At 39.4% G+C, this 17,634-nt stretch overlaps 1 protein-coding gene across 1 annotated transcript in view; it reads left to right on the plus strand.

Moving 5' to 3' along the window:
- Positions 1-17,436, plus strand: part of LOC101853368 (mutS protein homolog 5) — a 36,954-nt gene extending 19,518 nt beyond the window's left edge. Inside the window, exons 16-26 of the mRNA XM_035973914.1 lie at positions 940-1,020; positions 1,673-1,718; positions 2,880-2,921; positions 3,743-3,839; positions 5,012-5,101; positions 7,183-7,309; positions 8,295-8,519; positions 9,461-9,604; positions 11,600-11,737; positions 14,194-14,267; positions 15,350-17,436. Of these exons, the coding sequence (XP_035829807.1) occupies positions 940-1,020; positions 1,673-1,718; positions 2,880-2,921; positions 3,743-3,839; positions 5,012-5,101; positions 7,183-7,309; positions 8,295-8,519; positions 9,461-9,604; positions 11,600-11,737; positions 14,194-14,267; positions 15,350-16,481 (2,196 nt within the window). The 3' untranslated portion in view covers positions 16,482-17,436. The remainder of the gene's footprint in view (positions 1-939; positions 1,021-1,672; positions 1,719-2,879; positions 2,922-3,742; positions 3,840-5,011; positions 5,102-7,182; positions 7,310-8,294; positions 8,520-9,460; positions 9,605-11,599; positions 11,738-14,193; positions 14,268-15,349) is intronic.
- The last annotated feature ends 198 nt before the right edge of the window (positions 17,437-17,634 follow it).

A 17,634-nucleotide genomic window follows, 5' to 3' on the forward strand; every position in this document is an offset into this window, starting at 1 on the left:
GTTTCAGCAACTGCCCAAAAGTAATTTAATGTCAAAGTCGTTGTAAAGAAATATATACCCGTGCTCACCGGCTCAGCGTTTCCGACAGCGAGCCACTGGCAGTGGCTTGCCGGAGATAATGAGTTAAATGGTTTTTTTGAGGAAGTTAGTTAGGTCTGTTAAAAAGCTCTTGACCTTTAGTCTGTAGAAGGCCTCATTTCTGACCTCCCCTATAAATGATTTTGTAAATGCTAGTTAGACTTCTTCCCCATCCTTGAAGAATATGACCATGTCTAACAGAAGAAGTTGTACCGTTGTGGAAAGTGAAAATCCTCCTGCATCTTTTTTAAAAAAATCTTTTTTAGTCACCTTTTCCATCTCATTGCCAGTTTGTCCATCTCTCTTTACAAGTGTCACTTGCCTCAAAGCATATGTGCACAAAAAACCCTCCCAAAAACATGTTCCTGGGCTTGTAAAGGTAATGTGCAGTAAAATGTAAATAATAATGTTGAAGTGATAGTCTTTAGTTTATAGTCTTACATTCTTTTTTAGTCTATAGTCATCATACGTTCTTTGTGTCTTCTTTTTCATGCTAGCTTTCTATCATATATATACTAAAATAATCATTTATTCTTTGAGCTTTTTTGCAATTTGGTTAATTTTGCCTTTTGTTTAAAGTAAGTACCTTTTTAAAAAAAAAATTATGTAGGTTTAAGTTTAAGAAGCTCTTGCACAGATGCCGTATTTTGACTATGAGAAAACAAACTGTAAAGATGCTTATCCAAATATGGATATGTGGCTCATGAAGGGTTTCCTGTGCCTACACATATGTTTCTTTCCTGCCTATTAGTACTTCCAGAAAAACATTGACCGCTTGGCCCTTTCGCACGTTGAATTTTTTTTAAAATTGTGAGAAAGAAAAATCTCTCAACCCTTTTCCTCTTTTTTTTTTCTCCATAGGTTGGCTACCTTTTGGTGATTCCCAAACCAGAGGGGAAGCCAGATGATGCTGACCACACTATTGAGGGGCTTCAGTTCAAAGTAAGGCTTGGAAGTAGTGAATAGAAGACTTGTTTTGTTTGAGAGTGATAAAGCTTAATGTTAGTTATAAGACAAGTGATAGTTGCTGTTTCTATGGTTGCATTTCTATCTTAATGTTGAAGAATTTCACATACCCAGAGATATGATGGTTATAAGACTCTCTGCCCTGAGAGAAATTTCAAATGGGGATGAGTTAGGATAGTAAAATATTATGAGGTAGCTTCACATGCAAGAAAATGTAAAACCTAATAGGGGCGGCTAAAAAAATTGCTTGCTCTCCAGGCTTCTCCTCTAAACTCCCCAATCCCTCAAAAGTGACTGGAATAGATATTGTTGATGATTGTGACTTGTAGCTAGCCGTTAGATTATGTAAACAGACCAACAATAAAAGGGTCAGCTGAATATCTTTCTTTGGAAAGCTTCTGTTGTTCTTGTTTCTATTTTTTTGAGCTCTCAGAACATGTTTTAGAGCTGCTGATTAGACCTTTTTTTCCTTATTTTGTTGCATTTTTAACAAACTTTTCTCGTTTATGGATATAAAATTAAATTTTAAAAAATAAATTATCCTTTCTTTGTTACCCAGTATGCTCTTGGAAATTCTCAGGAACAATTTTTTTGTTGGTAGTAAATTTGCTTTTCTATTTTCTTTCAGTTTGTCTCTAATGGTCAATTATATTACAAGTCTGCAAAGACACTGGGTAAGTTTTGTACTTTCAAGTGTGAAAATTTAAGTGCTTATTTACCTTTGTCTTTTGTATCGGAAAGCTCAAGGGATTTTACAACTATTTCTTCACTTGATGGACACAGGGGGGTGCTGCCAGTGCATATGACCGACTATCTTCCACATGTTAAGTTACTATTGATCGTCATGTGCATTGTTGCAGCTAGCCTAAAGGTGCCTTAGCATCGGTGCCAGGCATCAAATTTACAACCTGTTTTATTGCAAGCCTTACTATTTGACAAGGACAGTTACACATTCGGAAGGGGCAGTAGTTAATATGTCTCTATCAGAGAAAAGGGCATATTACTTTCGCTCAGGTACTAGTAAACTATTGGCTTGGAGGGCTCCTCTGATATGTCTATTTGCTCTATTGTTTCTATCTATTTTACTCTAACCATGCACATCATGACTGTTATTGTGTAGATGCCTTTCTCTTCTCCCAAAAAAACAAAACAATAAATACTGCGTTGTGCAAATTTGGTAGCTGCTTCGTGTTGTCTGTTTCCTCTGCTTCGTACCTTCAATTTCTCTGATTGTTGTCTGTTTCCAGGGAAATAAGTGAGAACTGTCACATCCCTAGCTTTTCTGGAATAGACTTCGATAAAATTGTTGATAATTTAGTTTTTTTTACATGGCGTTTATGCTCTTGAGTAATGAGAAGCACATCAATACAATATGGTGGTCATTTAGGTGCAGGGAAAAGTGAGACAAACAGACAGATACAATAGAGGGAAAATAAGGAAGTAGAGGCACCCTTCAACCACCTACTTCCATAGTGTAAGACCCTATTACTATTGTTTCCAAGTATCTTTTATAATGCAGAGATAGATAAGTAAATAACACTCTTTGATGTAAAAGATGTCAGTATAGTGTTATGATTGTGGGTGCCACTGGGAAGTCCTACTTCTGTATTCTCCCTTTGTCGTTTCTGTCCATTGGTCTTACCATGTGAAGCACTTAAGAAATTGATTTTATAACACCATATATTTTGTGACAGGTAAGTACTCAGTCTTTCAACTCTATTGACAACGAATGATTCACAAATAAAGTTTCGTCTTTTTTTATGACCCCCCCCCCCCCCCAACCACTTCAAACATTTCCAGTATCAGTTACTTGTGGTGTTTTTATTTGTTTTCAGAAATGGACAGACTGCTTGGAGATACTAAACTAGAAATTCTAGGTTTGTGGACTGTGAGGGGGTTGAATTATTGCCTTTAACATTCTCTTTCAAGGGAAAATGAAGATTTACTTTTATGGTAAGAACAGCTGCTCTTTGATAAAATTGTGGGGGAAAAGACAAGCAATTGTATTGTGTCACACACCTCTCTTTGTTTCATTACATTTTTTTTTTCAAAGAATTTGTAGAATTATTTCTTACAGATTTGGCTACTCCTTACAGCTTATAGGGGTAAAGTTCTATACTGATCTCATTTCATAACTGATAAAATCTTATAAGTGTAACTGTATCAGAGTACTTTCAAATTAGTCAGTGGATGGATGCCACATTCTTGGAGGAAAATTCGCTGGATAAGTAAAAGTCAGCTGCACTGTAGTTTGAAGATCCTACATTTGATTACTTGGTGGAGAGAGAGAAAGAGTGAGAGAGACACAGAGAGAGAGAGACAGACAGAGAGAGAGAGAGAGAGAGAGACAGAGATTAGTAGAGAGATAAAGATCTAGTAGAGTGGAAAGATGGTGATCTTGATTGTGTTTTTCTTTAAGTATTTTGCCTGGATTGGAAAAGTAAATAAGTAAAGTATGTCACATGTTTTCAGTTTTGGTTTGGTTGTGACCGTTGCAAAGTGCCAAGAACCTCACAGGGATAGGGAATATTTGAATGTACTTTCTAACTCTATTTGAACTATTCCTTAATTATTATTATTGTTATCATTGTCATTATTATTATTGTTGTTATTATTGCTGAAATCCAGTGGAAGAACTTAGAAAAAAGAAATAGTGCTAATGTGTCTTTGGTTGTTGTTTTTTTGTCCCCTTGGGCAGACGTTGAAGTGAGCATCATGCATGGGCTACAGAGCCGCATCTTAGAGAACACCCAACTCATACTGGAGGTAATGGACTTGACTGCTGAACTCGACTGGTGAGCTACTCGTTTATCCAAGTGTTCCACTGTTTGTTTCATTGTGCATGTATAAAGGAGGATGATGTCAACTCTTCTCCTACACATAGTGTCAGTATAATTTGTAAAAGCATGCTGTAGAGCGTGGATATGTGCTGTATCTTAATAAAGATATATTTTTTTTTATGTAGGGTTGGTTGTTTTTTTTACGCCCCCATTGACACACTTTAGATCATTTAGGAGGTAACTTCCTACCATGTTTTTTGGGGCCAACTCATGTTGAGGGGGATACAATATCCCAGCAGAAAGACCATGATACTCAAATACAATTTTCTCCCCAGTAATAATGTTCTCCCCATTTGGGAATTTGAACTTGGGTCTCCTGCATGTGGCAGTGATGCACCTAACTGCTACACTACAGATGCTGGTTATGCCCTGTTCAAATGCAATTAATATTTTATAATTATTTTTATTATTATTATTATTATTCATTACCATCTCCCTAAAGGGGAGAGACATTTTCATCGACTCTCTGTTGTGGACGTACTTATGGCTTTCATAATTTTATATTTAGGCCAAGGGTAATTTGACGGCTCTTTTCAAGAAACTTGTATTTTGACAAATGTTTTTACAAGGAATCAAGAAGAAAGAATTTTTTTAGTGTTCCTCAATCTGGAAGAAAGTGTGTTTCATGCTTTCTGTGATATTAGTGGCAAGATTTATACTCCAGAAAGGAGCCATGGATAGGTAAATGTTGTGACCTGTTACTGATATGATAGGATTTTTTTTAAAATCGTGGAATAAGGGGTCTCTTGAACAAAGCCATTGGGTTGAGGCTGGTGGCTTCACACATGGATGGGGAACCTGGGTATGTTAGTCGGCAGCAGGACATCTCCCCGCCAAAATACAACATAGATTTGGACCATGCTAGAAAGATATTAAGATTGTTATTTATTTAAAAGTTGAGAAAATTCTAGAAATTTATAATAGTCCAGGTCTTATTTTTTGTTCATAAACAGTTAATATGTTCTCTTTGTTTATATCTATGACTTCTTCTGGTTGGTTTTTAATCCTGTAAGTTCAGGAATTTGTACGAGGTACTGCTTTTTCTTTTTGAACTGTGTGGAATTAAATGAAAGTTCTGTTCCAATCTATGCGTGATTTAGTGGAGTGTCTGTGATGTCTTCCCACAGCTTGATGGCTCTTGCTACATGTGCTGGAGAGTTTGGCTACGTGTGTCCTAGTCTGGTGCAGGAGGACATCATAGACGTGACTGCTGGCAGGTGAGGACATCTTTGTCATAAGTGGCAATGAGGGCTTTTTTCCTCCAGCACCACTTCAACTGTCATCATCATCATCACTGCCTTTCTCTCCCTGGATCAGGATATAGGAGGCCACGAACAAACACTTTCCACCTTTCCCTATCATGGGCTAGCCGCTTGATGTTATTCCATGTCTTCCCACTTTTCTGTACGTCAATTTCTGTGACTCTTCTCCAGGTTCCAAGTTGTCTTCCCCTTGATCTTTTACTCAGTGGGTTCCAATCCAACACTTTCCTTGTTTTGCAGCTACTTGGCTTACTACCAGCTGTGCTACTGGGTAAAATACAAGCGAAAAAAAAAGAAAACAAATATGGGAAGACCCCCTACATGAAAATGTAAAATCAGATGGTGGTCTATAACTTCATGAAATAATACATCAAAGCAGAAACTGGCGAAGATAGAAATATGTTCTGCCATAAGCTGACAAAACGTCTTTTTGTTAATTCCCAGCAGTTTCGAGATAATGAGGCTTTTTGTTAGCTTAACTGTTTATAAAAGGCGTTCTTCTGAAATTTTAATTTTAATTTATTTAAAAAATAGTCACAATTTCACTTTGATTTTTTCACACAAGTAGGGTAACTGATCAGGCTTTTGATTTGAAAAAAAAATAAAAAATTGGCGCCAAAACTGAAAAAAAGGCGTTTTGTTTTGTCAGCTGACGGCAGTATTGAGGCAATAAGTGGGGCACCAAGCAGATAAGCAGTTTGTTCTGCATGGCATCAAGGAGGATGAAAGCTCTGCTTCTACTAGATCAGTTACTTGATCGTACAAAAACAGGAACAATAATGACAACAGTAACAACAAAAGCAACAACAGCACTAAGCAGTAATGGATGTAGAAGGGGTCAGTTGTAAAAATTTTTTGTATTCTCCTTTGTAATATCTGTTGGATATTGTATGTTCCTTTATTATTCTCATGTGGTGCACACATTGCGATATCCCTCTTCGTTTATTGTTCTCATTTTGTGGTATACACTCTCTGCATATTATTGTACTTCTTCAATATTCTCTAGATATGTAGTGTATATTGTAAAAAATTATGTAATATTTTTTGTATTTGCAGTCGAAACTTTGAATCGTAGGCCTACCTACATATATTTGACATCATCATATTGACATGTTCTGTATGCACAGCCTTATCATAGTGTCTTTGTATTCTCTTCTTTATAATTTAACTGTGTAAAACGGGCACCTGTCCAACGCGGCCGCAGCCACCATATTTTAACACACAACCCCTATCACACAAAGCAATAACACCTGTCTTAGACGGCCACTTTAGTGACTCCATTACGTTTTGTCAAAAATCAAGCATTGGCCCCTTGCGTTGTCGGCGAGCCGTCATAATCTTATCACCTATCGTTGTTGTTAGGTAGTCCCTCCAACCGATCATGTTGTGTAGGCCCCTCCTACTGTTGACCAATAGGTAACAAAATTAATTTTCAGCTGCTGGTGAGATAAGCGTGTGATCCCTCATAACCCATAAGCCCCGCCCAGAATTCAAACACACAAATCGTAAGTGAGATGAGTGGTCACTGTTTACCCAGTCTGTAACAAAGTAACAAAGGACGTCAACATGAATTTGTGACAGAAGCGTCGCTCGTTCTCCGAATGGTAGTGACATGTGTGTTTGTTTTACCGTAGCACTCGGTCCTCCTTGTCTGACACATTTCGTTTTATTGTCATCCTTGCACAAAAGCAGCAACAAAAGACAAAAAGAGAGAAAAAAACCCAGCGAAAACAACAACAACATAACAACAACAACCATGCAGCTACCTTCGGGTGGGACCTCAGAAAAGAATGGTTTGTTTTCTTCATCTTGATCAGTCCTGTCTAAGACGGCCACCTGTCTTATACGGCCACTTTTCTCCTTGACAATGGGTGGCCGTCTTACACTGGTTCGACTGTATTTCTCTCATACTTTATCAAATGAATTTATTTTCTTGTACTATATCTATATGCAGTGAATTTATTTCTCTTATACTTTATACATTGAATGTATTTCTCTTATACTAATATACAATGAATGTCAAACTGTGTGTGCAGACACCCACTACAAGAACTGTGCTGTTCCCCGTTTGTTCCTAATGACACCTCAATAGGAACCTCTAAGGGGAAAGTCAAGCTGATCACGGGGCCCAATGCCTGTGGGAAGAGCGTCTACCTTAAACAGGTGACTGAAGTTTTTCTTCTTCTTCTTCTTCTTCTCCTCCTCCTCCTCCTCCTCGTCCTCCTCCTCCTCCTCCTCCTCCTCCTCGTCCTCGTCCTCGTCCTCCTCCTCCATAGGTGGAATGGTTAGTAAGCCCTGGCTCTTGCATTAATTCAAGCAATGTTGGTGACACAGTTTATCGATGGATAGCCATGGAGGAAGGTCGGGGGAGGGGGGGGTCTCTCTGAGCAAGGCACATAAACCCTAGCTCAAAATAGGAGACATTACAGCAGCGATCAATAATGCAGTGCTACTATTTCAGTTTTATAATAATCATTATACAGCTGTTGCTAAGCACAGTTTCCATAATGTGACACACTTGTAGGTTCTTTCACATTTTATAAAATTCTACTTCTGTTTCAAACTCTGCAAATACATTAAACATCTTGCTCTGTCCTTTTCTGGTTGGACCCAGCATAAAAGCAGTGCTTGAGTTCATACAGGCCCAAACCGGCCAGACACCAGCTTGCCTCTCCCGCAGGATTTCCCCACAGTAGATTTGGCTGTAACTGAAATTGACCCCTCCAGCCTCGTTTCGTTTCTAGTGAGGAGAGTGTGTCTCGGCTGGCATTTACAAATCAGCATCTACCTTCCTTCCATTAAGAGCAAAATAGCACTCTATTTAATTGATCTCTGAAACATGAGAGGACAAAAGGAGCAAAAAAAAGGAGACCATAAAAGCCAATTTCTAAGAAACATTAAGGAACAGATGAATAGTCTTAAGATATCTAAGGTTACGAAAAGAAAGCAAAAGTGGAGGAATAATCAGTTTTACAGTGCACTGTGTATATATATATAGCCAACACTCCAAGGACGATGGTGCTTGATGAGTGATGGAGGAAGAAAAAACCCCATAATTTTGTGGTGTATAGATAGAGACCTATATTTAGCTGCAAAGATGAATAAACTTGTAGTTTTCAATAATTTTTCTTTCTTCTTTGTCTGCCAGGTGGCTTTGATTGTGTTCCTGGCCCACATTGGCAGTTTTGTGCCTGCGGAGAAAGCCAGCATTGGACCCGTGGACCGGATTTTCTCACGCATCAAGTCTTTGGAGAGTGTCTCTGGGGTTTTTTCCACCTTCATGCAGGACCTTATCCAAGTGTCAGAGGCGTTGCGTTCAGCCAGCAGCAGCTCCCTAATTGTCATTGATGAATTTGGCAAAGGGACAGAATCTGTAAGTGAGGGTGCTACTTTTTCTTAACTCCTTATCTCCGGTAAGACGCTCCCAGTGGCTTGTGGTTGGAACCGCTGTGCTGGTGAGCCACTGGCAGCAGCTCCGGCCCATCCCTTTATGACAACTTCGACATCAAATTACTTTTCGGCAATTACCGAAAACAGGTCTCTTTTACCATCAGTTACTGAAACTAAACAAGCCACTGAATTTGCATAAATACTTTTTTTCTTTCAAATGACTGCATTTAGTATGATTCTCAATTTGTCTTTCAAATCATTTGAAGTTGAAATAAATTAGTTGATATCGAATTACAGTGTTATCATTGTAAGAAAGTGTAGTCCAAAAGTCCCGTCAGTTACCATGGAATAGCCCGGTATTGAACTAGATACTTTTACATGAAAGACTTTTTAGCTAACGAGCCTTGCCCTGTTTGCTTCTAATTCCCACACAGAGTGACTGTCTCTGCTGATTGTTGTCCTCAAGTTTTGATATATAACCTTCCTCCCCCCCCTCCACCACATCTTTAATTGTTAGTATTCTTTAGACTAATTCTTTGCAGAACACCATCTTCAAGTTTTGATTTTATGAGTCTGAACCCATCCTCCCTTTCTGCTACCATATCTGCTAGTGCCCCCCTCCTCTCCACGTCTGCTAGTTTTGGCGAAACCTTCCTCATTCCTCCTTCCCCCTCCCCCCGTCTGCTAGTGGTGAAACCTTCCTCCTTCCCTCCACCTCCCCCCATCCCCCCGTGCTAGTTTTGATGAAACATTCCCCCCCTCCGTCCTACTCTGTCAAGTGGTTTTGATGAAATCTTCCTCCCCCCCTCCTTCCCTGTCTGCTTCTATTTGCCACACAGATGGACGCTCTTGACTGACTATTGTCTTCCAAGTTTTGCTTGCTTGAGACCATAACCACCCTCCACGTCTGTTCCAATTCCCCAGACGGATGGTCTGTCTTTGTTGACGGCTGTGCTCAAATTCTGGGTGGACAAAGGCCCTGACTGTCCCCGTGCCCTGGTGTCCACTCACTTTCACGGCATTGTCCAGCACAGTCTGCTGCCTCGAACAGAGCAGCTGCAATTACAGGTCAGTGATCAGCACCTTTTCAGCATGTATTGTATCGATATCGGAATATGACAGCATTTTTCTTGACATTGCACTGCTTTTTGCTGACAAGGAGTTTAAATTAAATTCTCTTTTCCCACTGTATTGTAAAGCTGTAAGCATTAATCACCTTGTATTCACATGAATCAATAAGCATTTGCGCTAAGCCAGGCTACAACACATTACAGTATAACAGTGTAGTATGTACCTTGCGAAAAGCCACCACACATTACAGTGCTACAGTCTGTCCTCAGAGAAATTCGCACCCGCAACTCGCAATTTGCATGCGCAACTTTTGCCCTCAACGCAAAACTTTTGCCATTTACATGAGTTTGCAAATTTTAGCCAATTTTCCGCAAAAGTTGGGAAAATAATAAAATTTTGTTTAAAATATCCAAAACTTTCTTCCACGACTAAAAATAACAACGCCAAGGGGGACAGTTCGTACTTGAATTACCATTTCTTTTGCACAGGGTGCCAATTGCGGATGATCGCAAGCCTTGTTGCCTGAAAACAAACGCGTTTATTTTTTAGGCAACGAGTAGGGTACGATCGGCTTATGCCACGATACCACCTTGTGTCCTCAATCTGGCTAGCAAACCGACCCAATCCGACTCGATACCCCAATGGTACTGTTTGGACTGAATCATCTTCTAGCTTGAATCTAGATCTAGGTCTAGATCTACAGTAAATCAATCGTAAACATCATCATCTGATTACTTAGCTCACATTTGGTTCTTTAGCACCAGGTAGATAGATCTAGTATAAAAATTTGTGAAAGACTTTTAATCTTAGGCTAGGAGGGTAGATCTAGACATGGATTGAGTCTTCAAAAAACCCGTAAACCATGCTGGTCACACCTGCCCAACATCAGCGAGAGTTTAAGGACCTGACGCAAGTGTCAGGGGACAAACTGTTTTGTACTCCATGCAACCTCCATGCAGTTTTTTTTTTTAAATTCAGATTTACTTTTGATTTTGGTCTAACAAAACTCATGTTGGTTACTTTGATTGCAATGAGCATCCCAACTATGGGTATTCTTTTACTTTCTCTCCCGTCTCACACTTACCTACCAGTTGTCCATTTTCTGCTATATATTGATGCGCTGAACACGAATATCAACTTTATTTCCGTTGCAAATTAATAGTTTTTTAAGTATGTAACACTTTTTAATCGAGCTATATCACACTAAACCGGGTTTCGGGAGGAGGGCTGACATGAAAATAAAATCTGTTTTAACCAATAATTTGATATTTTGTTTTTAGGTTTGAAATTTTCGTGATAATAATTGATTTGCGACAGTTTTAGCGGCTATATGTGTAGTCTGCAGCAAACAGTGCTGCAGGTTGACCCCCTAAGCAGTGTATCCGTGTGCGGGAGTGAAAGTAAAAATTTACCCAACGATGTATTCCAAAAATTCCATGAAATTTTTTTTAGCTATACATGCCTTGCAACTTTTTTTGCAACTTTTGCTTATTTTTCTTTCAACTTTTGCTATTTTAAAATGCAACTTTCTCCTGGGAACAGTGCAGTGTAGTACATACCTTGTGAAAAGCTACCATGACACATTGCAGTTTGTACATACCTTTGGTAAAGCAATCACACATTACAGTGCATGATGTACCTTTGGTAAAGCAATCACACCTTACATCACATTTCCTTCCTGTCTCATTTTTTAAATTATTGCAAGCTCCCACCCCTTCTCCTCTGTGGAATCGGTAGCCTAGTGGTTAGGCTACCGGACTGGAAGTGGTGAGATTGCAGGTTTGGGGGTTTGAGCATTAGCTCGGCCCAACTTTGTGTCCTTTGGAAAGGCACTTTACATGAATTTCCCAGTTGGCTCGGTCCTTTTGGAGATGGACGTTTGTTTAATAAAACGGAGGTCCTGCCTCTTAAATAGCCTAATAGTGTTGATAGGGGCGTTAAACCTATACCATTTTCACCCCTCCTCCACCACGCTTTTCTTCCCTCCCTCAGACTATGGACACTGTGATGAACGGGGCAGAGCTTGTGTTTCTCTACCAGCTCAAAGAGGGACACGCCACGTCCAGCTACGCGTGTAACATTGCTGCTCTGGTGGGTATCCCGGAGCATGTCATACGCAGGGGCAAGCAGGTGGGTATTTTTAATATATAGATGTGAGGCAGCGTGGTGAAATCAGGCGCTCCTCAAAATAATCAAAGTGAAGAATCTGGCGTTTTCCCGCAGGTTTTGTGAATTTTTATCGAATTTTCGTTTTCTGGCTCAACATCTTTCATGCCCATTAAAGAACACATTTCTGTGTGGATTTTTCTGAAAAACCATCATTGAAAGCACAAAAATGTAAAGTTTCAGTTTCCACGGACTCTCAAACTAAGGAAATACCTTATCTTTGGCGACCATTTTCTCACTTATTTTACCTCTGAAACCAGGTGAACCCCACCTCCTTCATTCGCAAATATCTCACTTCTATTCAAGATAAAAATGGATTTTTCTTATCCAAAGCAAGACAAATGGACAAGTTTTAAGACGATACCAATAACTCTACATGCCCCCAAATTGACGAGCGCCTGATTTCACCGCGTCGTGACGCAGATGAATGTTTTACGTTCCCATCGGCAAAATTTAGCTTGTTAAGAGGTTCAGCCACTTTGACCCCGCCTGTCGGGGCCTGTCGGGGCCTGTCGGGGCCAACCAGGGCAGTGATGGGGGTGGGTGCACCCAAGCAGAAAGATGAAGGTGCTAGATGGAGTATGTTCCCTCTTTTCATGAACAATGAAGAGCCTAGACCCCACATCACAGTTTCCAGTTAATAATAATAAAAATAGATAACATTTGTATAGCGTAAATCCCCATTCAACAGCAAGCTCTATTAGCTTTACAATCTTTCAACTCTGCAAATTGTTTACTTGTTTGTTAGGGAGAAACAGCAGCCGTGCTGATGGAACACCATAAAGTGTTTTAGCCTTGGTGGGGTCCTGATGTGTAGGGTGAAGGATGAGATGGAACGTACTGCTTGGGTGATATAGCTGTCCCTTCAGTTTTATGCAAAAAAAATTATGAAATTATGAAAACTGAGCCCAAAAATGTGAAATTATGCGATTCTGTTAATTTTATCAAAGAATGATAAAGGAAAATAATAAAAAATTATGAAAAAAATGATCAAAATTTGCTAAATTATGCGGGGTGCATAAAACCCCGGGGACAGATATAGAACATACTACTACCCATTCTACCTCTGAGGGTTGTGCTATTGTATGACTGGAATTAGTGGGATTGGGTCTGTGTATAGTCAAAATTGTCCAAGATGGCCACCAATTGCTGAGGAGAAAAGTGGTGGTATTAAACAAGTGCACGTCTCGGACTGTATCGTGATAACATTACCGTACTAAAACGCACTGGGGGAGTGGGAAGTGGTCATTTGTACTGGAGATTGTTTTGGGTAGGTGGTCATTAGAATTCGAATAGGTTTAAGTTAACTGTACATGAAATTCTAGCCATCGTTCGCCAGCAAACTGTTAAAATGTCCGAAGCCCAGAAAGCAAAATTTTTCAGGAAAGAAAAAAAGAAAACGTTTTACTCTTTTAAAAATTGTAATTAAATTATGCATCTTTTTGGCATTTTTTCCAACATTTAGAATTTGTAGTTCAACAAAATATTTCTCAAGCAATATGCAACCAATACCACAGATTACGAAGCTACAATGACATTTTTCTTCAAAATAATGAGCTTAGTACAAAATATGGTTTGTTATGATTACAACACAATTGCCTATGGTGTTTTTTCAGGTTTCTAGTTCTTTAGTAGGATAAAAATGCCTTTTTCCCGCTTTACATCCTCAATATAGGAGGTTTTGTTTTTGCGTTTAAAAAAAAAGTTATTGAGACTTTAACAACCGGCTTCTGTGGTATAGCAGTTAGACCCTTCTCTGTCATATGCAGGAGGCCTGAGTTAGATTCACAAGTGTGGGGGGAATTTTTATTGAGTATCTTGGTCTTTTGGCTGGGATGTCGTATCCCTGTAAGCCTGGGTTGGCCCTGACAAACAGGGTTGGAAGTCCTCCTCCTTAATTATGTAAATTGTGTCGGTCGGGGCATAAAAGCACCTACATTTACAAAAATAAAAAAATTTGACACTTTTGCTCAACTCACAAGGTTGATTTAGGTAAGTAAGCATTGTTTTGTTTTCAATAGTTTTCTCATAGCAAGGAAATATGACTCGAGCAATTATGTTATGAATCTCCCACAGCAGAAGCGACAAGTCATTTTTACCTTTAAATTCTTCAAATTCTTCGATTCTCTAGGGAAATATTCTCCTCTGCTGATGTACTAGCCGTCGTCAGACATTGAAAGAAGAGCCATGCAATTATTATTATTATTATTGTTGTTGTTTTTATTATTGTTATTTTTATTATTATTATTAATATTATTATTAATTGTGTTATGGCAGTGACCCAATGTTTTAGACAACTCTGTAGAATTTCTTTTCCTGAGGACAATAAAGTTTATCATGGTCATTTATGTTATCATAAACAAATCGGGGGGTTGATTTCACTCTGTGTGTGACACCACCGACTTCTTTCCCTCCACCAGGTGTCCGCACTGTTGGGTCAGTACAGGTCCGTGCCACACGTCTGGGATGGAGATGTTCTAGAGCAGCAGAAGAGGTCAGTGTGTGTGTGTGTATGTGTGTGTTTGTGCGTGTGTATGTTTGTTTGTTTGCATGCTTGTATGTGTTTGTTTGTGTATGTGTGTGTTTGGAGTGTTTGTGTGTGTGTGCATGTGTATGTGTCTGGTGTGTGTTTTTGTGTGTGTGTCTTTCAGAGAGGGAGAGAACGATGGAGAGAGAGAGGGGGGGGGGTAGGTGTGGAACCATGCTTGGGCAAGATGGTGTCCCTCTCTCAAAATGAGTAACTTGTTGGGTAGGATGGCGTCCCTCTCTCAAAATGAGTAACTTGTTGGGTAGGATGGCGTCCCTCTCTCAAAATGAGTAACTTGTTGGGTAGGTTACTATAAATCATTTATTGTAGTGATCCTATGTTATGAACCTAAAAGGTAGTGTTTAAATCCAAATAGAGAAACTTTTAAATTGAGATGTAAGATTGAGATTTGAAAGAACGGTATTTGTTTGGTCGCTGGTGTACAGGAGTGCCGTGCTCATTGACAAATTAATAGATGTGCTAGATTTTTTAAAAACATGAACAGACGGAAATGACAAGCTATTATAATGCTTCGCCAGCCCGCTGCATTTCAAGCCTAGTGGTGCACTCAGTGGTCTGGTGCCCAAGCCTTTTTACAGAGATATCTTTTAACGACTGAAGTGTTGCTAGGACAAACTTTTTTTGTGTGTGACTCAAGTTGTGCCTCATTCCTCATTTCAATCAGTATGACTGAAGTTCTGCCTCATTCCTCATTTCAATCAGTATGACTCAAGTTCTGCCTCATTCCTCATTTCAATCAGTATGATCTGGGCAAGTTATTTAAGAATAGGAGCGGGGGGTGAGGGGTGGTAGAGTGCCCTGTTTAGCTCTGTGAATGTAGCTTTTGACTCTGGTGCAGATGACCTAGGTTCAAATCCCTAACTGGACACTCTTGAACTCAGATTGTTTGGGGAGTTTTCATGGCAGTCAGCCCACTTGGCTTGGTTGGGATGTTTAGTCCTGTCTCTTAAATGTTTAGTATTCTAACTAACAATTTCTTGATAATTTTTCACAGTGAATGACAATATGCCCTTCTGTTTAATTTACAGGTATGAAGAGATTGTGTGTGGCTTCATGAAGCTTAACCTGGACTCAGATGATCTACATGCCTTCTTGCAAGGTTTTATCCTTCCGCTTTTTGCAAAGCCAAGTACAAAATCAGGAGCTATTTCAAAAGAAGATTCAAATAAAGCTCAAAGTGGGCAGCAGAAAAACTTCTTGTCAAAGGAAAACCCTTTAGAAACATTTGCTCCCAAACCCAAACATGAGCAGGCTGTTCCCAGCAGTATCTTTCATGACAGTCCCAAGAAAGCTCCCACATCTAAGCAGAACTGTGACTCTGTGAGGGAGGTGAGCATTGAGGAACCCAGTGTTGAAAATAAGTACTGTGCCCTATCTACACATAAAAGATCAACTGAAGAGCAAAGAGAAGGGTTGGTTGAAAAATACAAGATGCGGGAAAAGGAATCACACAAAAAGAGTTTTGTCGACTCAGTTTATCAGAAGCAAAAAGTCGTCGTCTTAGAAGAGTTTGCTAAAACTCCTGTGATAGATTTGAAAAGCAAAAGCGATCAAAAAGTACTGGAGGCTGGCATGACTAATGCCCTGTCAGAAGCTGTGAGTCACCCTTACTCGGACATTTTAGAGTCTCCGGTCATTGTTGAGGGTCCTGACGGTAAAGTGTGGAGAAGCTCAAACAGCCTTTCTCACAGGGACTCCAAGCAGAGCAGCACTTGTGGTTCCAGCACCAAAAGCCCTATCAGTTTTTACCCTGACTCAAAACTTAGTACAAGCTCGGGGGAACCTAGCGTTGATAAAAGTCCTCTCCCTTTTCGAGTGGATTCAAAGCGTAGATGCGCAAGAGATCCCTACACAAGCAGCCCTAACCCTATTCACACAGGATCTAAACAAATAAAACTCCACTCTGAGACGGGAGACAGTTCTCCCTCAGACTCCAGGAAGATTTCTGTTGGTATCAGGAGTGACAAGTGCCCAACTCTGACGGCGTTGAAACGAGAGAAGAAATCAGCGGAGACCCCTAGCTTGTACAACACCGAGGCTTCCACAGACCAGTCTGGTGGCAGTCAGAGCAGTGCCAGTGACAGGCGTAGCACGTCGGCTGACCCCAGTGCCTACTCCGATGGCCTAAGCACAGACTCCGAAAGTAGGAAACCTAGATAAAGCCAGGGTTTTCTGTAGACTTTTTCTTTTGTGACTCTTGCAAGAACCTACATAAAACCCAAAGATATCTGAACCAAATTCTTTTGAATTAAGATTGGAAAAGGTGTTATCTTTCCACATTTCATAACTCTTTATTTGTAATCTACTAGAAACACTTTCTTGTAGCCTCAAACTTGTATTTCTCCAAAATAATTTGTAAAAAAATGTTTGGAACAGTATACTTGAACAATGCCCTTTTAAATCAAAATTCAGAAATAGTTCATCCTTCCATATATTTAACAACAGCTTGTTTGAGATAGGAGTTATGGTCAGGGCCTGTTTCTAATGACTTCTCAAAATAACCTTCTGCCGACTAATTTTCTCACACTTGCAGCCACATGGAAACCTGATATCCCACTCCTTTGAAGATCAAGAATTTTAAAAATGTCATTTCAGAGTTCAAGTGATATAAAGTTATTTGGTTGATTGAAAAATATGTCAGGTGAAATAAGTTCATTAGATATATTTGTAGCTCCCTTAAGTTTTGGATGAAAATAAAAAATGGTCTCAAGGATGTTTTGTGAGACATTGGAAACATGAGGTTTTAGGTTCATGTCTCGGAATGTTTACAGTGAATGAAAGATATGTGAATACACTCCTCACTTTTGAAGTTACTATGAACTTCTTGAGATGTAGATAAAGTAAAACTGAAGCAGTATGTTGTGTTTTTAAAAGAGGACTTTCTAAAGTAGATGCCAGTTTGTTATAAAAATCTGCTACTTCTTCTATAAATGCACTATTCTGGTTTTGGTGTCATCACAGTGAAGAGTGACTTGTATTATCAATTCGAAATTTCGTGATATAATAATTTCATCTACTTAATGTATTGATGCTGTTTTTCATGAAATATTTTTTTTTTCCATTCTTTGTAAATCTGTTTTTCACTGTTGTCAATTAAATAGCTATTTGTACAATTGTCATGTTTTAATTGTTTGTTCTTTGGGGTTGTTATTGGATGGTGTATGTTCCTTTAATGTTGAAGTCCTTCAGTGCTCACTCAAATTTTTCCCACGTGGGAGGGAGAGCAGAGAGTACCCTTAGCAATGCAGGCCACTGGTTGCCTTTTTGGTGCGGCCTGCTCCTGTTACACACTAACTTTTTGTGTGGTGTATAC

Source organism: Aplysia californica, unplaced genomic scaffold (assembly GCF_000002075.1).
Source record: "Aplysia californica isolate F4 #8 unplaced genomic scaffold, AplCal3.0 scaffold00036, whole genome shotgun sequence".
In the NCBI taxonomy this organism is placed as follows: domain Eukaryota; kingdom Metazoa; phylum Mollusca; class Gastropoda; order Aplysiida; family Aplysiidae; genus Aplysia; species Aplysia californica.